Source organism: Choloepus didactylus, chromosome 5, assembly GCF_015220235.1.
Source record: "Choloepus didactylus isolate mChoDid1 chromosome 5, mChoDid1.pri, whole genome shotgun sequence".
Classification (NCBI taxonomy): domain Eukaryota; kingdom Metazoa; phylum Chordata; class Mammalia; order Pilosa; family Megalonychidae; genus Choloepus; species Choloepus didactylus.
Window position 1 is genome coordinate 126,549,217 of NC_051311.1, and position 22,742 is coordinate 126,571,958.

The 22,742-nt window shown below is 33.5% G+C and overlaps 1 protein-coding gene across 1 annotated transcript in view; it reads left to right on the forward strand.

The window, feature by feature from the left end:
- Nucleotides 1-22,742, forward strand: part of AHR (aryl hydrocarbon receptor) — a 66,541-nt gene that overhangs the window by 2,532 nt on the left and 41,267 nt on the right. The window contains exon 2 of the mRNA XM_037836841.1: nucleotides 9,454-9,641. Within this exon, the coding sequence (XP_037692769.1) occupies nucleotides 9,454-9,641 (188 nt within the window). The remainder of the gene's footprint in view (nucleotides 1-9,453; nucleotides 9,642-22,742) is intronic.

Sequence of the window (22,742 nt, forward strand, 5' to 3'; positions counted from 1 at the left end):
AGTTAATGTAGATGACTATCAGATTTTTATTGAACATCATACATTGCTTCTAATCATATGAATGCTTTAAAATGTATCTATTAAGGAAAGCCTAGTGCTGGTATTTACATGATCAAGTGAAATGGTTTGCAAACTATTTTTACCTAGATGAAAAGTTAATCTATGTGAATGTTGATTTTAGGAATAAGGCCATTAAACCTAATATTAAGTTTAATATTTTTTAAATTAAATTATTAGTTTATGGATAATGGGGTCTAACACATGCCAACATTCCCACAAGAAAAATCCATTTTGTTTGGCTGAAAATACTATTCACATCTAAACTTTGCTTCAGTGATAGCTATTTTATTTTTCTTGCAGAGAAAATATATTGTAACATAGTTATAAGACTTTTGCAAAAACTGCTATTTAAATGTACAAATCCATAAAATTTGAATAGAGCAAGTCACATAATTTTAATCTGAAGCTCTTCCAATCTTTGAATTTATTAAACAAAATAATCTCCCCCTAGTGGCAGGTTTAACATTGAAAATTATCTTTATTAGTAGGAAATATATTTTAAATGTGCTAAATTTAATCCTACCACAGTATCTTGTGCATTGTAGACATTAAATAAATGTTTGTTTTCTTGTGAGAGTGATGGAAATAGGGGAGTTAAAGGGTTGGAAGCAAAGCTGAAAAAAGAGTCTGATTCATGTTCCTGCTTTCACAAAGAAATTTTCAAAGGTAACTTTAGGAATAGGTTCTACTATAAGTTTCCTTAGAACATTATTCCAATTCTTATCCTACTCACAAAAAGAACAATATTTTAAAATTTAAATCCTGTTCTTGTTTTATTGTCTTTGGAGATAAAAGTGTTATTTGTTTGTTTATTGTTTGGTTATTTTGTTTCACAATTAGTTGAAAGCCCATAATTGAATATATCTAGAACTTGTTTTTCCACAGTGGTATTAACTTGGGACATATTTCTCCATTTTTAATGTTTTATTAGTACAGGAAAGGTTTTAGTGGTACTTCAAATTATCATATTTCTAGAAAGTTAGTCCTGTATGTTGGCAAATAATAGGTGTTCAGTAAATGACGTCTACGCTACATCTGCACTTAAAAATGAGGATCAGCAGCAGCAGTAACCAAGACAGCCATCATGAAGTATCAGAATTGGAACTAACTTCTAAACTTTAGCTGATCCTTTGTTAAAATACAAACTGATAAAAACTTTTAAATTTATTAACATACTAATATAGAAGCTTTGTCTTTCTTGTCATTCTTGACTAAATTGCTATCCATTCTCTTTAAATGTCATGAATTCATGTATATAAACTGAGTTAACTAGAATTATGTATTGTTTTACTGAAAATGTTTCATATAAATACAGTATGATGATGTTTTAAAAATAGGAACTAAAATAAAAGGATAGGTCTTTTCAGTTACATAATTATCATTTTTCTTTCAAATAGCTTTATTTTAGATACCTTATTTATAGTGGCTATGGACACTCCTGCTTATTAGAACTACGAAATGAAGTAAATATGAAAGTGTTATTTAATTATAGGTAACACTTATGAGAAATAAATGGCAAAACGAGGAAACAGTTAGGTGTAAGTTGAAAGCACACTGGGTCTGAACTAAAAGATGAAGTCCAGTCTCCTGACTCTTGGTAGATCTGGGCAAGTCCCTTACTCAGTAAAGCAGGACAGTCAAAACCTACACTGCCAATCTCACAACTAAAATTAGCAACACAAAAGTATTGTGAAACCTTTAAAGACTGCTAGAGATATAAAATGAATCAGAAGCACAGATTCTGTCCTGTAAATATTTTTAGCTTATCCTATTACAGAACAACCAATTCTTCTGTGAAACAGTAAGAGGCAGTATATGACTATGTTCTCAACTACAAATATGGCTGAAATGTGCTCCTTCAATGATGAATAAACTTACATAGTACATGCTTATGGATATATTTAATTAAAGCAATTAGTTAGAAATAAATACCATGCAAATCTTAAACTTAGTATTCCCTTTCTGCTTCCACACTTTTTTAAAATTGATTTTTTGCATAGTAGTTTAATATTACAAAAGGTACCGTTTGTTAGTACTTACTGTGATACAAGCATCATGTCCAGTTCTTTATGGACATCACATGATTTCATTTTTTAATAGTACTTATGAAAGTAATACTTCATTTTTATGGATAGAGACTTGAGGCTCAGATTCAAAATTGCTGTTAGTAAATGAAGAAACTGAGATTGGATATTGAATCCCACATCTTTGGGGTCCACAGCTTATGTTCTTATCAACTTCACAAAACTACCCAGGGGAACACGTATTAGCAGTGCACGTGGTACACCCATATCTGAGGAATTTACTTACTGTCCACTGTTCACTCTCACATAGTTAATGCTCTTGCCAAAATAAGTTATTTCCCATTTTCCATACATGATTTGTATTTGCTCTTCTCCATATTATGTTCATACCCTTTCCTCTTAGTCTTATCTGCCTATTTTATTTATTTGATACCCTCCCACCCCCCCCTTTAAAATACTTCCTTAGTGACTACATAGTACTTCATTTGGTTGGTATATATTTTTTAGGCTAAGTAAAATATTACGCTCTGAGACATTGTGTTCAAATTGTCCTACAAAAAAGTTTACCAACTTACACTCCCATTCATAGTCTGTAGGAGTGCTTTGCCCTTGCATTTTTGCCCCCAAAATTATTAAATGTCAGTTTCGTAAGGGGAAAAACAGTAGCTAATCGAATATAGTATGTTGAAAGTGTGTTTCTACCAGCGGAGTGTGTGTTTGCAGATTTTTTTGGTTGAGGTGTCCTTTACATATTGATGTGCTTTGTCTTAACATTTTTCAGTAATTTTTTTTAGTATTTTTTCCTTTTTTTTTGATTGGTATCTTGTTTAAAAAGTGTATTCTTATTAAACAATACATGCACATTAAAACAAGTCAACGAGGCAAAAGAGCTCACAATATCAGAGGATATCCTCACTCAGTTCAATTATTCCTCTATTTGCTATCAGCCATGTCTTCTAACTTTTAAATAGTATGTGTTGTAGTGCTATCTTGAGTTTAGCATGCTAAGCATTATCTGCTCATGTGTTATTGTGGTAAAGGATTTTAGCTCTCTTTCCTCTCTTATTAACCTTTCTCCATCCTCTCAATATAATTTTTTTCTTTTTATTCATTACTCCAATATAATTTTAACACAATTTGGTATTAAATCCACATTCGATATTTCATTATTTTTAACTCTGTAAGTACTGTTTACTTCTGCGTCAAGTAATGTATTATATAATTACATTTTTTCTTCCTTTTCTATGCTAAGTTGTTGATTTTTTTTTTCCACCTACTTTACATCTTCATATTTATTTGCTTCTGGATTTAACTGTCTCCTAGATCAATTGAAGGTAGAGTTTGTGTTTCTGTCTCTTGTTTTCCTTGTTTTCCGGTGATTTTCTAGAAGAGAAGTGTGGTTGCAGAAAGTGATTACTATCTTGAAAATGGAACTGTCTTACTTGTTTAGAACTGTTGTAGATGCCACATCTCCATGAAACCTTCCTTCATGACTTGACCTATACATTTAGTTCTTACTTTCTTGGACTCTTGAGCATTTTGATTAAATCACTTTTCTAGCCGTTACATTATGGAGCAGTTCATTGTGCTTGATTTTGTCTTGTTATAGAAAATACTTCCCCTAGTAGGAAAGCTAAGCGCTTTAAAGATGAGAGTATCTTTTATTTCTATTTGTATCAACAAGAGATTCCTAGTGCCTTGCACACAGTAGGTAACTGAGAAATATGTAATTTAGCAATTGACCACAACTTAAATTTTTTCTGCTAATGTTCTAGTGATTTTGATATAGCAGATAAATCTTGTATGGGTTTAAGGGGAAATACTGAAAAAAATACGTATATAGAAGAAGGGAAAACGGAACATTTCTTGATCTTTTCAGGATTATGGAAATAGCACTGGTTTCTAGGGCATATTTTATTTTCCTGGTTTTCACTATTAATTGCTTGTACTAGTAACTCCTGAGGTATAACAAAAGAAAAAAGGAAAAGAGAAGAAACCATCGTGAGAGTGGCAGAAGAATTCTGACTTATTAAAAGTGACTTCCAATCAGAATTCTCAGAGGTTTTTGTAGTCAGCTTTTGTCTCATACAGGTAAATAAACTCTCCAGCTATATTCAGCCTCACAATGAAATCTGACTTCCTTTCCACCATAGATTGCCTCTCAAAATATTAAATTAAGTATTTAGTTTATGACTTGAAACCTTCAACATTCATATTCAGCAATAAATAAGGTGTGCACTGGAGCAGTGGGGTCCTCCCAAATAAAGTAGGAATGGGTTTAAAAGTTGGGCTTAATTGGGTCCTGGAAAATATGAATGAATTAAATCTGGGACATGTTGAATTTCATGTGCCTGGAGCAATACCAGGTACAGGGGCTGGAAATAAATCTTGTCCATTGGTAAGTAGGTTGAGTCAGTGTGAGTAGATTAAGTCACCCAGAGGAAGAAGCCTATCGTGCAAACTATGATAGCAATCTGTTTAGAAAATGTCACTTTGATCTCATAGGATTACTGAAACTGCATCTTTTTGCATGTTGTTTTGAGCTTCCATGATAAATATATAAAAATATAAACATTTACAAGTACATTAATTTATTGTTACCCTGGGTTACTAATTTCTTCAACTTTGCTTCAAACACTAGGCACAAATGATGAGCCTAACAGAAATTTAGACAGAGATGTTAGAAAGGCTTTTAAGATTGCGTTCAAGCTGGCATTGGACATGTTCTTGGGCCTGTTACCACCAGTACTTATAGCATGCATGGCATCTAAAACAGAAACATGGCATGCAGTCAGCTAGAGCCTTGATTTCACAACCATTTTTATTTGCAGGTTGAAACAGGATTTTTCAGGTTAAGGTTTAAAAAATAAATAAATTGCTCCTTTGCCTGATCAACATCTTACATTCTCTTTATTTCAGGAGATATCTGAACTCCATATCTCCCAGATCCAGTCTTACAGGGATGTTTGTTTATATTTCTAACATATTTATTTGAATAGACATTTATCAGTATATTTTAGCACAAATTTAAAGATAAAAAAATAAAAGCACTAGCATAACCCAAGTCAAATGTAATCAGTGTGGAATTATTCTCTATTTTTAATTATACTGTGCATCTTCAATATGTATGGATATATATGAAATATTTTCCCAAAGTAATTTGAAATATTTCTCTAAATCATTAAAAAAGCGAGTCAAATCTGTTAGTTTAGCTTAAACAATCTGACGTTTTAAAAGCTTCACATCTAGTGGAAATACGTGATAGATTTGAATTGCCAAGTGCAGTGGGTACTTGTTAGCCCTGACTTGATATAATCCCTCATTGTCCTGTGACTTCTGAAATATTCTACCCTAGTTCTTTTCCTGTCTGCCTTATCATTTCTCCACTGTTATCTTTGCATGTGCCTCTTCCTCAGCCTTGTACCTAAGTGTTATTACTGTTGTCTGTTGTCAAGCCACTTTTCTCCTTGTTTGGTATACCTTCTATCAGGAAATATAGTTATTATCCTAAGCTACTAACCTCAGAGTCATTTGCAACCTCTCCTCACTCAAGATTTCCCTCTTCCTTACTTTCTGTATCCAGACAGTTGCCAAGTAGTTTAGTTCAGTGAATTTTTGAGTCTGGCTATATACCAAACCCTTTGATAAGCACTAAGGTGCTATGCTTAAATAGCTCTTCAAGCCAGCTGTTTCTTACCATCCTTACTGTTTCTCTCTTTGGTCAGGCTCTCATCATTCCTTTTCTGGATGCTCCTTATCAGCAAATATTGAGAGTCTACTCTGTGTGAAGTATTGAGCTGGGGTTACAAAGATGGTAAAGTTTACATAGCAATAAAAGAGACAAGTATATGCAGTATAGGTTATATAAAGCACTTGATTTATGGAATTTTTGATCACATGTTAAATATTCCATAGGTACATAAAAATGCATTAGAGATTTGGACAGTTTTGCAATATGTAAGGAAACACTCTCATCTGGTACAGAGATGAATTCTGCAAAGAGCCAGCACAGAGGCAGCAGTGCCACAAGGAGGAATGCAGGAATACCTTTAAGCCTTCTTTCTCATGTTGTGACTGTTATCTCTCCCTCTGTCATACCTTGTTTTGTATCAGTGTTTATAATATACTAGTATTGTATAATCATTGCTGGAAGGCCATCAAGACTGCAGGGCCAATTGTAAATGCATTTTCAATTTATGCAAAATGTTATTTGCATAGACTATTCCATAATGGAATGGTTGTATAGACATTTGTATAAGATACAGAAGTAGTATAGGAGAGGGAGTGTTTAATTTGTTGTGAGGTAGGTGAGGAAGGCTTTACAAAAGTGTTCTACGATTATCCCTTCCACATCATGGGGGTTAGGAGTATGGTGCCCCTATGATCTGGAAAATCCATTCAAAAAATTTTTTTCTCAGGGCTTCAGGAAACTCCCTAGCTGCGTCTTTATCGGCAGACATTGCCTTTCCTGTTAATTTTACGTCGCATAGGCTAAAGCTTGTTGAAAATTTTTCAGACCATCCTTTGCTGGCCTGAAAATCCATAGGTGTAGACCCTTCACCTTAATTTTCCTTTAGGGAATCATATAGGAACTTAGCCTTTTCTTGTATGCTATCAGAGTCTGTCGGAATGCCTTTTTTATAACAATCCTGCACCCAAAAGAATGTTGCACTTTCTATGCAACAGATATGCGGATCTCGTGGTTTATGCAGGACTCATTAACACCATAATGGCAGCTTCCCCCAAAGTTCCCATTTAATTTCTTATGCTTACGTGCAATATGTCGAAACTGCAAAAGTCACAATGTGGAAGGAGTAACTGTACTTGTGCAGGGCTTTGAAGGGAGTGGGGTAGAACAAGGAGGCTGTAGGTAGTAACATGTACGAAAAAGCCATAGTATGTGTCGACAGTCCTAAGTAATTTCTTACTTCTAGAGTATAATGGAAAAGGAGAGGGCTTTGACTGGAGGAAATGAAGCCAGAGGAGTATACAGGGGCTAAAAAGATCATGAAGGGTTTTGTGTGCTAGGCTGAGGAATGTGTACTATTGGGAGCTACTGAAAGGTTTTAATCAGAGGAGTAACATAGATTTATGTTTTAGAAAGAAGTCCCTGGGAGTAGAGTCCTAACTTCAGTGTGATCTCGCCTTCATTCCATCCTCTACATCACTGTCAGCTTAGTAAAACACAGACTGATCATGGAAATTCCCAGCTCAAAACTTAAGACAACTTCCAGATACCAAAGGCCATTTTTTTTAACCATTTCTTTAAGGAAATTGCTGTTTCTTCTTTCTTGAATATTTTTTCTTCAGACATCCACATGGTTCACTCCTTCCTTTTATTCATGTCTGTGTTGCAACATCTCATCAGAGATGCTCCCTGGCTTCCACATCAAAACCAGCATCCCTGCTGCTCTTTAGTTCCTTGCCTTGCTTGATTTTTTCGTAGCACTCACTAACCTGAGAAGTTTTGTTCATTCGTTTATTTCTTTGTCCTCCAACTGGAATGTAAGCTCCATGAATGCTGGGACTTTTTACATTGGGCTCATTGATAGATGTTTTATGCCAGGCACATAGATGTTTAGTAAATATGAGTTGAAAGAACAACTTTTGCCCTACTTCTCACAGTTCACCATTTCCCTATCATTCCTCCTCATGAAATCCTGTTCATCTTTCAAGATCCATCTTTTTCAACTCCCCTTTCATACTACTTGTTAAATATTTTAATGGAAGAGCATTTACCTGGGCTGTCCAGGACCTGACAGATGCAAATAAATATTTTTGTTAAGAAGTTTTAATTAACTATAGAGAATTATATGGAGAGGCATTATAGTAAAAGTGGAAATTCAGTTGGTCTGTTGGAGAAATGTAGTTGGGTATGACTTGAATTTGATTATTATATAATATTATTTGGGGAAATAGCTAGAGAAACAGCTTCTAATTTCTATTAAGTACAAATAGTATAAACAATTTAGAGAAAGTATTCTGTTGACTTTTATTTTGTATGTATATCACTCTACCAGTTTACTACTCTTATTTGTGTGTGTGTGTGTAAAATGAACTGTCAGAAAAGTAGGCATAGACAAGTTCTGGAGAAAATACTTGTTAGGGATGGTGTAAAAAGCATATTGATATTCCATATTTACTTTTCATCATATTTTTTTATAAAGTATTACTTTTTCATGTAAACATTGGAAACATCAATTATCTAGAAATGTTTTCATTGAAACAAATTTATAGTACTCTATCCAAGTCAATTTCTACTTTATAAAATTTACATTGAATTGTCAAAAAGGTCTGTTGTAAGAATACTTTGGTTAATTATTTTTCTGGCTGTTGTAAAGGTGAAGAGGCAAGGTGTAAAAAATACTTTGTTTGGCTTTCAAATATCTTCCCCATTTATATTGCAGCAGGTTGTCTGATTATTTGTAAGATTGCTTTCCTTAAAGTAAAATTAAAGAAATTTCCTTAAAGTAAAATTAAAGAAATTCCTTAATTTCTGCTATGGAGTCCTGGCTAACGTGTTTGTGTGAAGTTTCCTAGTTTCTCATTACTGAACTCATGTTTTACTAAATATGTGTCTTTTCTTTCGGGCAGATGAAAACATCCCAAATGTTAGGGTTTCATTGAACTTTCTAATTGAGATACAAAGCATGAAAGCTAATAATTACTGCTCAATCATGAGAACAAAATTCGCCAGTAATCACAGTTTACTCTCATATTTGTTAGTCAAAAAATATAAATAACTAAAGTCAAATTTATTGTTGTTTTAATGTTGGAGGATCACATTAGATGGCTGGGAGACTTAGGAGCCAGAAGGATTTTGAGAAATCATCACTGAAGGGATGAAAATATATAAATATAGGGAGCTAGAGATAATGAAGATATACTTTTATTTAGGGTTGTTTCTGTTTTATCTACAACATAAATGAGGCTGAAATGCTTCTTGTCAAAGATGGTAAAGGAAGCATCATTTTTCACATATTTTGTTGCAGATTTTTAAAACTTCCTCTAACAGTGGCTACCTGTATTTGTGGAATAAAGAATCTAGAAGATTTGTTAATTGGGAATCACTGTACCACCAATATGCAAAGCATATGTAAGCATTTTCATAAGATGTAGTCAACATTTTCCAATGACATGTGCATAAACTTTTTATTAAAACATTTTGAAGAATTTTATCCCCTATTCTTTTTTTTCTTGATGAAGATATGAAAGGGAGGTTTTGAAAGGTTTAAGTAAACTTGAAGTAGATTTTTAAAAGTGTGTTTTACTAGAGAAGTATTTGAGGCGACTTTTTAATGCAGTAGAAATTTTTACTTTACATATTTTAATGGTTTTTTTTTTTTTATATATTTTATTTGCTTTTCAGAATAAAGCCAATCCCGGCTGAAGGAATCAAATCAAACCCTTCCAAGCGACACAGAGATCGGCTTAATGCCGAGTTGGACCGTTTGGCTAGCCTGCTGCCTTTTCCACAAGATACTATTAATAAACTGGACAAACTTTCAGTTCTTAGGCTCAGTGTCAGTTACCTGAGAGCCAAGAGTTTCTTTGATGGTAAGATACAAGAATTTTATTTTTCTACTGTAAATTATAAAATACTAATGCAAATCTGGCTGTTTTGTGTTGAAAATTGCAAAAATTAGCCATATGTGGGATAAAAAGTTTTACGTTTATTGCTGTATAGGAAAACTTAAGTGGCAAAGATGAATTTATAATGGTTCTTAAAATCAATTTTCCAGTTTTATTCATCAGAATAGATGCAGCCACTTAAGTGAAATATGGTGTCTTAGAAAATTATGTATTTGGAAGTTATGGTCATGCTAAGTATGTTGAATTACAGTTTCCTTTCTCTTTCCATATAAAAATTTTAAAGTGTCTCTCTCCTGCCCTTACCCTCCCTCCCTGCACCGCCCCACCCCCACCCCACCTCTCTCTCGCTCTCTGCTCACCTTCTCCAGGGCCAGGAGGGAAAAAGGATAAACTGTGTTAACTACTATGATATATTATTGCTGAATTTCCTTCAACAGGTTTTTATAGATATGTCATTTCATTTATCCTTTCAAATGAAAGTGTATATATTTTTAAATATAAAATATATATCCTTTCAAAAATACACACATTATATATGCCTTTATATTAACTGCATATTTTATATAAAATTTATATATTTATATTTTATAAATATATATACCATATTTTTATAAATATATATTAGATATATTTGTATTTATATAAAACATATATCCTTTCCAAAATATATACACTATATATATACCTTTATATTAACTGTATCTTTACTCCAGGAAAATGTAATTAAAACACTTTTTTCTTGGAAAGAGCACTGCAGTGTAGGAGTCAATAGAACTGGATTTCAGTCTCCATTGTGGCATCTGACAAACTGACTTCAACCAAGCCATTTATTATCCTTGTACCTCAGTTTACTCAGCTGTAAAGTTAAGGATTTTGTCACCTTTATTCATATAATATTTCAGAATCATCAAATATTTTAAATGGGTGTTTTTGTTTGGAAATTATTTCTCATGTAAAATAATTCTTTGAATTTTCTTTTATCTATCTATAGGCCAGAAATAGATTTTTCAAGAAAATGCTCAGTCTTAAAAAGTCATGTTATTTTACAAACCATAGTAAAGGAATTAATGATAGAAATCTTAGTGGCTTGTATTTGTTCTTCTCAAACTTGAGTATGCTTACGAATCACATGGGGATCTTGTTGGGATACAGATTCTTATTCAGCAGTTTTAGGTGTAACCAGAGATTTTGCCTTTCTAACAAGCTCTCAGATGATGCTGGTACTACTAATCTAGTAACTAGGAAGAATCTAGACAACACATTTACAGATACCTGAATTTGTAATTTGTGTTTAGATTATTTATAAATATATAATAAATACAAATATTTATATTTTTAAACCTTTAGGTTTATGTTTAGATGGTTTGATATGAATAGCCTTACCATCATTCTTTTTGATTATTTGCTTGTATGTTCATTTTGGACAAAAGTTAGGTCGTTTAACATTCTACATATATTAAATCTGTATACATTGATTTGAGGATAGTAATTTCAGGGAAGATTATGTATTTAAAGGGTTCACTTAAATTTTCTGTTTTATTTTTAAATTTTCAGTTTTCATCTTGACCAAACCGTCTTGGAGATGAGTTATGCAGTACTCAGTGGTGTGTGTGCACATGTGTGTATCAGTTATATAGTCATTTTGTGATAGATCTGCAACTGGAATCTGGGTTTCTGTATTCTCTATATTGTTTTTCTTAACCGTATCTACTTCTCTTTTCTGGGAACCCTTGTATTGCAGAGCCCAGAGGATTAGATCAATGGTTTTTAAAGTCTGGTCCCCAGACAAACATGTTAGCATCACCTGAGAGCTTGTTAGAAATACCGGTTCTTGCCCCTGCCCCCCCCCCCATACCTATGGAATTATAAACTCTGGGGATGGGGCTAAATGCATTTTGAAGTTTGGGAACCACTGCTATAGATTGTAATAACCTTGATCTCATGCTCAGCTTCGTGGAATGCTGTCTTGATTCCCAGCAGACTTTTATTTATTCACGTGCTGTGGTGGTGGATTCCATGACATATAAGATGAGATCTCTGCCTTTGGACAGTTTACATTCCAGAAGCCAGGGAGGCATTATTCCCTGACTCTGGTAAATATTTATTGACTTGAGTCATTTTACCTTTCCATTTCCTGCTCCTCTGTCCTGGGAAATCAAACTATATATGTCTAAAAGTGGAAAAAATATGTGATTGTCCTCTATTTAGAAGTAGTGGAGTAGAACTGAAGCTGTTTAGAGAGTAGCCAGTGTTATCATAAGCACTAACTGTAATTACTGCCTTCTAAGCAGAAATTTATACATAGAGACATGTGCATATATGTTTCTATGCCTTCTAAGCAGAAATACTTACATACATACACACATACAGTATCTGTTTGTTTGATGTAGATATCTAATACACATTTTTATATATATAAATATATATATATTTTTCATGCTTAGACATGTGTCCTATTGTTCAATACTTTGAGTAAAGGAGATTCCAAACCACCCTATAAAGAATGTCATAGTTTAGTTTAGCAAGGCGCATCATAGAGTTCTTACTTGTTAGAATGTTTTTTCTTAGCTTGTCATTAATGAATTTGTATCTTTTTTTTTTTCCCTAGTTCAGTGTATTCGACAATTGGTATTGTCCCTTCCTCAATGATATTATCTTTAATTTTAGGTCCTTAATACATTACTGGTTTTTAAACTTCACCATGCATAAGAATTACATGGAAAGCGTGTTAAAATGCGTATTCTAGGGCATACCCCTTTTATGCTGATTCAGTAGGTTCTATGTAGAACCTAGGAATCTGTATTTTAACAAGCATGCTAGAAGAGTCTGAGGCAGTAATTTAACTTGACCTTGATTACCCCCTGAATTATCTTATAAAAGATTGTTTTCCTTGCCTTTCAAAAGGACAAATCCAAATGTACAAACTTTTGGGAGGAGTATAGCTGTGTTTGCTTGGGTTTTAGTAGAGTATATGTACCCTATGCTTTCTCAGGTTGTTCAGTACAGGAACACAGAGTTCCTGAACACAGGGAAATAATCCGTGGTCTGGGAAGGCAATGCAGCATTTTGAGGACACAGTAAAATTTTGAAGGTAACCCTTAAATGACCTAAACAATTGCTAGATGCAAAAGAGGAGCCATAGAGCATGCTGACAGTGATTAGAATTTTTGTGTGCGGTTAGAATGACTCTCCCACTATTAGGGAAACAGTATAGTGAAGTGAAGGGAAGCACTAAGTGAATAACAGGATGCAAACAGGGGGTGTGTGAATTCCTGCGGAAAGAACAATATAAACGAGTAATCATACAATCTTGTTAGAAAGGAAACTCAGGTTTTACTGTAACAATAGATATTTTTCCAAGAAAATACATCTATTCATTGTAAGTTTAAATAATCTAATTTGGATGGATCTTCTTATACTCTGGAGAAATGAATATACTTCTATGACTGAAAGGCAACATGAGTTTTTTAAGTACCATGTTCACATTTATTCATTTCTTATTAATCCAAACATTTTAAAATATAAATGAAAAGGACTTTGTCTTATTTTAGTTATAGTAAAGTTAGAAGCAGTTTCTTTGACACTATTAAATAGAAATTTTTTAATAAAAACTTTTATAGTTCAAGATTATGCTTTACTTTAAACCTTTTTTAGGTACAGAGCACATGAAGAAGAAGAAGAAAAGTTTCTGCCCTCTGATAGCTCATTGTCTAGTGAGGGAGATAGACTTAGAAACTGTGACAGATACAGAATGTGAAATCCTCAGATAAAAGTACCTATTAAACATTTATATAATACAACATTTAATAAGAATTTTCAAGGGAGTAGGAAGATTGGCAGTTTTGTTATTAATTTTTTTCAACTGAGGAAATGAGGAATTTTATGTGAATTCTTAATCATAACTTGAGCTATAGAATATTATGGAAAGTAAAGCTCAGAAAATTTTTCATTTTGTATTCTGTGTTCATGCTACAGATGAAGTGATCATTACAAAAATTTTAGTTTTCATAATGTTTTTTTTTTCTTTGTGGCTCTTATCTGTGCAAATATTGTCTGTTTTTCTCACTAGGATGGAAGCTCCTCGAGAATAATTTTGTTTACTGCTGTATCTCAAGTACCAAGGACAATGCCTGCTCCATAGTAGGCATTCAGTAAATATTTATTGAATTAGTTTCACTAACTTTATCTGGAAAACAATATAAAATTCATGTGTAATATGCAAGATGATGTTTAGAAATGTGAGTCTAGGGCTTGGTTTAATAGCTTAGCTTAGTTTAATATCTTTGCTTTTTTACTGATAAAGCTTCTTTCTGTTAGTAGCCAATTACTATTGGTCTTTACAGTATCTATAAATATACAACTGTTAGAAATTTTTGTTTGATTAAATTACAACAGTAAGAAGTTCTATACATGGTCTCTGATTAATTGGTTGGATCATACAGTGAAATGTGTAGAAGTTTTGAAAGACTCGAATATCAAAGCTTATAAACAGCTTTTTTTAGTCAACTGGTATCAGCTATACCCTTTTTTCAATCCTTTCATTTCTGCCCTTAAGTTTTCTAACCGTAGTCTTTGCTCCTTTGCCATCCCTTTACATTTATAATCTTGTTCCTGGGCCACTGGTCATTGTCTTCTTTGCTGGGATATAGGAAAATTGTTCATTTTTATTTCCCAGAAATTTGGCAGTCTTGTTATGTATTTTATTTTTGTCAGTGTAGGTGGAATGTATAGATAGGACCCTGGGTGGAAAAATCACTGACTTTGTAAATCTGATAAAAAAAATTTCAGAGTAAGGTGATATTTTATTTTTGAAGTTCTGTGAAATGGACACATTTTGACATGTTTCAGCATTAATAACATACTATACTATATTAGTAACAACAGTAGTAGCGTAATAACAATAGATGTTTTTTATAGTCTCCTCAGTAACTTTGCTTTAATGTGTTACCTTCTATTCCTCCCCTGCTTATTTTTATTTTTAAGAGCTTCTCTAAATTAAATATCCTAGAAGTATTTCTGAACAGTGTATTCTATTTTTAGTAAATAAATAGCACAACAAAAATTCCAAAATAGCTGTGTGATATTTACAATTAAACATGATAAAGTATACCTTTTCCCTCTTAAGATAGACAGAATTAAACTAAAGAGAAGCTTGAGGAAAACCAAACTGTTTAAGTGGATCTAGGATCTGACAAGTCAGTGTTGACTTATATCCTGGAAATACAAGGACTGAAAGAAAGCCTGTGGTCAGAGTCCCTAAAATCTTCAACTTTATGTTCACATTTTTTTCATCAAATCCCAGAATGTTAAGATTAAACTCTCTTATTGAATTTTTTTTTAAAAAGTAGGGCATAAAGGGAAGAACCTAATCACAACATGAGTATTAGACTCAAATATTACATCTAAGATTGAAAATACTGAAAAAACTTAAATAACTTAGTGACTGTGATTAATAGTAGATTACGGGAGACTAGGATTTGGGTAGTTATATCCCTAATCTTTAAAATTAGTTGAAGTTAAGGAAAATAATTTTTTTCCTCCTACATTGTATCTCTTAATGTCAGGATCAAACAGTGAACATTGAGCTTGTCAACTAATCTGACCAATGTGGTAGTGTTTTATTCATAGTAAGAATAATTTTCAGCATATAATATGAATCAGATTTCCTTATCACTTTTTGAAATACCATCATGTAAGTTGTGGGTTGAAATTACTCTGTCTTTTGACAGCAGTCCCCAAAATTAAAAATTTGGAAATGGCTAATCCATTTTTTTTCATTTAGTCACAAATACCTAATGAGGTGAAAAAGGCAGAAAATAGTAGGGTTCATTTAGCATGCAGCATTTATTAATTAAAACAGCCACAGTAAATATTGCACCATTTAAAAAAAAATAATCAACTGTAAACTTTTACATCTTCCATTATATCTGAGTCATGGATTATTCCATATGACATCTTTATAAATGAGATGAAATTTAGTTTGTGGGCACATGGGAAACAAGGAAAAGATCTTGTCTAGGTACCAGAAAACCTAACAGAACTGAGTTCGAGGGTCTGAGTTTCTAATTCCAAAATCCTAGGTTTGCAACTGTGATAAGGAATAGTTTTCTGGTTATTTTTAAAACTAGATAATGTAGAGGGAAATCTGAAACTTGACTCACTATGCATGCTTAAAATAATCAGTTTTATAAGTGAAGTGTTATTTATATATGGGAATATTTTAAATCCAATAAGTTTAAAAATGCTGTGAGAGGAAAGGATGACAATACTTAACTTACATGGTGAGATAATCTAACCTTTATTTGACCTCATGGTTTATCATGGATCTTTGTTGAATTTGTTTTAAATTAAAAATTCTGTGTGTTCTTTTCTTGGTCTTCCTTTTGCAGATGCTTTTAACAATTCATCCCCAATTCATCAGGTTTTTCAAAAGGGAGCTTTTGTATTTATTCATCTTCAGCTGTGCATTTCTCTAAATTTCAGTCCTCTTTTGGTATCCATTAACCAGAACACTCATTAGTCTTGAAAAAATGTGTGTGTCTGTATGTATTCCAAGAATGAGCTTGATCAAGCAGTAGAAATAAATAAGAAAGGCCTTTTAAGGGTTGCTGTTTTATAAAGCTTAATGGATTTATATGTCTGCTTTTTTGCTCTTGAGAATTCTGGGACTGATTTCATTTGCTTTGCAATAATTTTCAAATTACTATAAGCCAAATAATTTACAAAAGTTTCAGATATCTCAGCTTCCAGTATAAGATTCTTTAGATTCAATGAATAAGTTTATATTTTATGGTATAGTTTTATAATAGGACACTTTGATCTGAGTGTTTTTGTTTGTCTTCAGCATTTACAGCAATATAGTAGTGACATATCTTTCAGAAATTCAAGCTGAACCTAAGCTTATTGCTACATTTATAATATACAGTGCTTCTTTTCTGACTCATAAACTTACTGGTTTAATGGGTTTTCTTTTGACCATTACCTAGAGTTATATGGTTCTAGGATCTTAAAAGCTTGGCCATGAACAGGTCCAGTTATTTATCACTTTATGCCTTTTATGCCTTTAGCTTTTTTTTTTTTTTTTAAGGAAGACTACCACTGAAGTAATATTAAAACCATCCAATTTACAGCAGATTTCCCCTTTTTAAATTTTCAAATACAGACTTATAGATCTCTGTAGTTAAATCTTTTGATCTTTTGTTAGACTTTATGATCTGGTTAATGGAAATGTATAACACTTCCGTGTTTCACAAATAGTGCAAAATAAATTAATCAATTTAAGGTGTAAAGAAATTGCCATTACCACTAACATTTTTATAAGTAATCATTTATGTATTTTTTCAAATCTTGCTATTACAGCCTTTTGACTTTTTTGATTTATCAGTCCTTTAATTGGTAGCTCAAATTCATTTATTTTCTCATGCTGGAGATTCAGATTTGGGGGTCCTTTATAGATGGAGTAATATTTTAAACCATGAGAGTGAGTAAAATATTCCAGGGGAAAGTATATATGGTAAAAGGGAAAACACCAAAAAAGGGTTAAGGTACTTTTAAGGATGGGCAGAGGTAGAGGAAAGCAAATTAGTGGTATATGAAACTATACAAGGTGGTAATGAGTTTCACTTAAAGATGACTTGATTTGGTGTTTCATGTTCTTAAATTTAGAGGGCCAAAAAGGAAATCTTATGTGAAAATGTAAACTGAAATGAAATTAAAGTATATACAGAAAAATAATACTGGTGAAAGGTAATTTCTGGTACTTGGTTGTTCTTAGAAACCATAAAACCTCTCTGGTTTTAACAATGAGTGGCTGAAATGGAGGCAAGAATCCAATGGGATTGGTCAACTTAATGAGCCTAAAATTGTCTGTATAGTATTTTCTCTGATATGCCTAGCTGAAATTTACCCACAAAAAAGGTACCTTTTATTGTCAGTTTTCAGAATCTTCTGTTGTCACCTGGATTCTTGATAGTGTCTAGTTACAGGCTTAATTTCTGTGCTGTAGAGGCAACATTCCCTCCTTTCTCTCCACATGGTAAAGGAAGGTTGTGTCAGATAATGAAAGCACTGGCAGTCAAGAAACATGGATGCTTGTTTGGATGACTAAACTTGTGGCCCTTAACTCACTGTTCCATAGAGTTTCATCTTCTCAGTATGGACTCTAATAATGTGTGTTTGTCCTAATATTTTGAGTTTGTAGTGGATTAAACCTGACGATAAGAGATTTGTGAAGTATATTTTATAATTAAAACAGTTACATAAATTTTTATTCTTTCTGGCAGAACACAGACATTTTACTTGTTTCAGTAGAGAATTGTTGTTGTTGTTGATGTTGTTGAATATGCATAGGGGCCTTTGGAGACCAGGCATTAATAGCATCTGAGAACCTGTGGCTGAATTTTGATTTATAGAAGGAAATTTGCAAATAAACTCTTTTCAGTCTTTTGGTATAATATGTAATAATTTACTTCCCCATATTGGTTTCTTTTATCAGAAGTGACACACATTCCAGTCTAGGTATTTTGAACAGGGAAAAGTGACACAGCTTGCTTTTCTGAACATATAAATTATGGACACTGTGTGCTACTTGCTATATTACTGTACCTGTAGAATTTTACTTTATGGCCCTGTATTTCAATCTAAAATTATGTTTCAATTTCCCTCTTTAGAAAATTGGGATTAGGGTTATTATTTCCAGAAGAAATCAAACTAATAAGTACACTCTTTAAGTATGGAAATGATGATTTCAGATAATTTGACGGTGTTAGATCCAGAACATTTTTGTTATTCCTCAAATCCTGATGTTCTAAGTCACTTGTTCTTGAAGTGTGGCATGTGGTCCTCAGCATCACCTGGGAACTTTTAGCAATGCAAACTGGGAGGCCGCCTCTATACCACCGAATCAGAAATGCTGAATGGTGGGACATAAACTGTAAGTTTTAATAAACCTTCCAGGTGACTCTGGTGTCTACTAAAGTTTTAGAACCATTTTGGTAATTAATTAGTTAAATACCCCTACTCCCCTACTCAAATTAAAATTTGAATTTCACTTTTGTAGATGTGTGAAGCATAAAGGCAATGTATTCCCAATTGAAAAGGTAAATTAACTGCTCTTTTTTTTTTTTTTTTTTCCCATTAATTTAGCGATTTAACACATAGTTGTAGTGGAATTACATATAACAAAATGTATAACTGTAAGAATGTTAAGTAACATCTTGGAAGTCAGTTTCCATGTAATTGAGGGCTAGAATAGGTCTGACTTTTAAGGGCTTTTTCTCCTTTAAAATGATGGTTTTAGATTTGCTAAAAAGACAGTAACTGCCAGTTACTCAACTTACAATCATAAAGATACAAACTGCTAACATTAGCATTTAAAAAAAAAAAATGAATTTACTTTTATTCTGCCTAGGTCAATAGAAATGTCTATGCAGAAAGAATAAAAAATCTGTGACTATCATGAGACGGTACCAGACTAAGTAGACCTAATATTTGTTTCCTAGAAATTTAGAGGTTACCATAGTTTTCTTTAATTTCAGTTTCTTCCTTCTGTCCCTTAAAAGGAGAGTGCTTTTTTTTACAAAAGAAAACTTCATGTGCTGAAGTGAAATGTGGTTTTTGCCCCAAAATATGTGCCTCTCTTTAGGTGCACTTAAAAATTTTTTGAAAATTATTTGTAAATACTCATTCATACAAGACTAAACTGGGGATATTTTCCTTATACTTAAGAAATACTTAATTACTTAACCCTAGAAATTAGAAAATTCATGAAAGGTTATGTGGATGACTGAATTTTATAAATGACAACTTTGCTCTCTTGTATGCATATGTGAATGTGGGAATAGAATTTAACTCTTCCTGCCAAGAAAGAATGAATTACTTTGATTTATTTTCATCTTAGAAATTGAAATAAGGCCAGAAAGCATGTGAAAACAGTATAGACAAAACTTAACATCTTTCCCATTTTTTTTAATTAAGACATAGTAACTGAACAATTTAGATATGTTATGTATGATTCAGTTTTTACAGACCTAAACTCTGACATGCTTTTAAGAACTACATTGTACTGTTCTTTTCTTTTTTTTTTTTTTTTTTAATATGTGCTTATAGCATTTTTTTTTAATCATCATTTTATTGAGATATATTCACATACCACGCAGTCATACAAAGCAAATCGTACTTTCGATTATTTACAGTACCATTACATAGTTGTACATTCATCACCTAAATCAATCCCTGACACCTTCATTAGCACACACACAAAAATAACAAGAATAATAATTAGAGTGAAAAAGAGCAATTGAAGTAAAAAAGAACACTGGGTACCTTTGTCTGTTTGTTTCCTTCCCCTATTTTTCTACACATCCATCCATAAACTAGACAAAGTGGAGTGTGGTCCTTATGGCTTTCCCAATCCCATTGTCACCCCTCATAAGCTACATTTTTATACAACTGTCTTCGAGATTCATGGGTTCTGGGTTGTAGTTTGATAGTTTCAGGTATCCACCATCAGCTACCCCAATTCTTTAGAACCTAAAAAGGGTTGTCTAAAGTGTGCGTAAGAATGCCCACCAGAGTGACCTCTCGGCTCCTTTTGGAATCTCTCTGCTACTGAAGCTTATTTCATTTCCTTTCACATCCCCCTTTTGGTCAAGAAGATGTTCTCTGTCCCACGATGCCGGGTCTACATTCCTCCCCAGGAGTCATATTCCACGTTGCCAGGGAGATTCACTCCCCTGGGTGTCTGGTCCCACGTAGGGGGGAGGGCAGTGATTTCACCTTTCAAGTTGGCTTAGCCAGAGAGAGAGGGCCACATCTGAGCAACAAAGAGGCATTCAGGAGGAGACTCTTAGACACAAATATAGGGAGGCCTAGCCTCTCCTTTGCAGCAACCGTCTTCCCAAGGGTAAAACTTATGGTAGAGGGCTCAACCCATCAAACCACCAGTCCCCTATGTCTGTGGTCATGTTAGCAACCATGGAGGTGGGGTAGGTGAATACCCCTGCATTCTCCACAGGCTCCTCAAGGGGGCACTACATCTTTTTTTTTTTTTTTTCCTTGTTTGTCTTTTTTCTTTTTTTTTTTTTTTTTAACTTTCCCTTCTTTTTTAAATCAACTGTATGAAAAAAAAAGTTAAAAAGAAAACAAACATACAATAAAAGAACATTTCAAAGAGACCATAACAAGGGAGTAAGAAAAAGACAACTAACCTAAGATAACTGCTTAACTTCCAACATGTTCCTACTTTACCCCAAGAAAGTTACATAATATAGCAACGTTTCAGTGAACTTGTTCCTACTACATCCATCAGAAATTAACAGACCATAGTCATTTCTGGGCATCCCCAGAACGTTAAATAGCTTATCTGTTCTTCTCGGATTATTGTTCCCCCTTCCTTAATTGCTCTCTACTGCTAGTTCCCCTACATTCTACATTATAAACCATTTGTTTTACATTTTTCAAAGTTCACATTAGTGGTAGCATATAATATTTCTCTTTTTGTGCCTGGCTTATTTCGCTCAGCATTATGTCTTCAAGGTTCATCCATGTTGTCATATGTTTCACCAGATCGTTCCTTCTTACTGCCGCGTAGTATTCCATCGTGTGTATATACCACATTTTATTTATCCACTCATCTGTTGAAGGACATTGGGTTGTTTCCATCTCTTGGCAATTGTGAATAATGCTGCTATGAACATTGGCGTGCAGATAACTGTTCGTGTCACTGCTTTCCGATCTTCCGGGTATATACCGAGAAGTGCAATCGCTGGATCGAATGGTAGCTCTATATCTAGTTTTCTAAGGAACTGCCAGACTGACTTCCAGAGTGGCTGAACCATTATACAGTCCCACCAACAATGAATAAGTGTTCCAGTTTCTCCACATCCCCTCCAGCATTTGTAGTTTCCTGTTTGTTTAATGGCAGCCATTCTAACCGGTGTTAGATGGTATCTCATTGTGGTCTTAATTTGCATCTCTCTAATAGCTAGTGAAGCTGAACATTTTTTCATGTGTTTCTTGGCCATTTGTATTTCCTCTTCAGAGAACTGTCTTTTCATATCTTTTGCCCATTTTATAATTGGGCTGTCTGTACTATTGTCATTGAGTTGTAGGATTTCTTTGTATATGCAAGATATCAGTCTTTTGTCAGATACATGGTTTCCAAAAATTTTTTCCCATTGAGTTGGCTGCCTCTTTACCTTTTTGAGAAATTCCTTTGAGGTGCAGAAACTTCTAAGCTTGAGGAGTTCCCATTTATCTATTTTCTCTTTTGTTGCTTGTGCTTTGGGTGTAAAGTCTAGGAAGTGGCCTCCTAATGCAAGGTCTTGAAGATGTTTTCCTACATTATCTTCTAGGAGTTTTATGGTACTTTCTTTTATATTGAGATCTTTGGTCCATTTTGAGTTAATTTTTGTGTAGGGGGTGAGGTAGGGGTCCTCTTTCATTCTTTTGGATATGGATATCCAACTCTCCCAGCCCCATTTGTTGAAAAGACCGTTATGGCTCAGTTCGGTGACTTTGGGGGCCTTATCAAAGATCAGTCGGCCATAGATCTGAGGGTCTATCTCTGAATTCTCAATTCGATTCCATTGATCTATATGTCTATCTTTGTGCCAGAACCATGCTGTTTTGGCAACTGTGGCTTTATAATAAGCTTCAAAGTCAGGGAGTGTAAGTCCTCCCACTTCGTTTTTCTTTTTTAGAGTGTCTTTAGCAATTCGAGGCATCTTCCCTTTCCAAATAAATTTGATAACTAGCTTTTCCAAGTCTGCAAAGTAGGTTGTTGGAATTTTGATTGGGATTGCATTGAATCTGTAGATGAGTTTGGGTAGAATTGACATCTTAATGACATTTAGCCTTCCTATCCATGAACATGGAATATTTTTCCATCTTTTAAGGTCCCCTTCTATTTCTTTCAGTAGAGTTATGTAGTTTTCTTTGTATAGGTCTTTTACATCTTTGGTTAAGTTTATTCCTAGGTACTTGATTTTTTTAGTTGCTATTGAAAATGGTATCTTTTTCTTGAGTGTCACTTCAGTTTGTTCATTTCTAGCATATAGAAACATT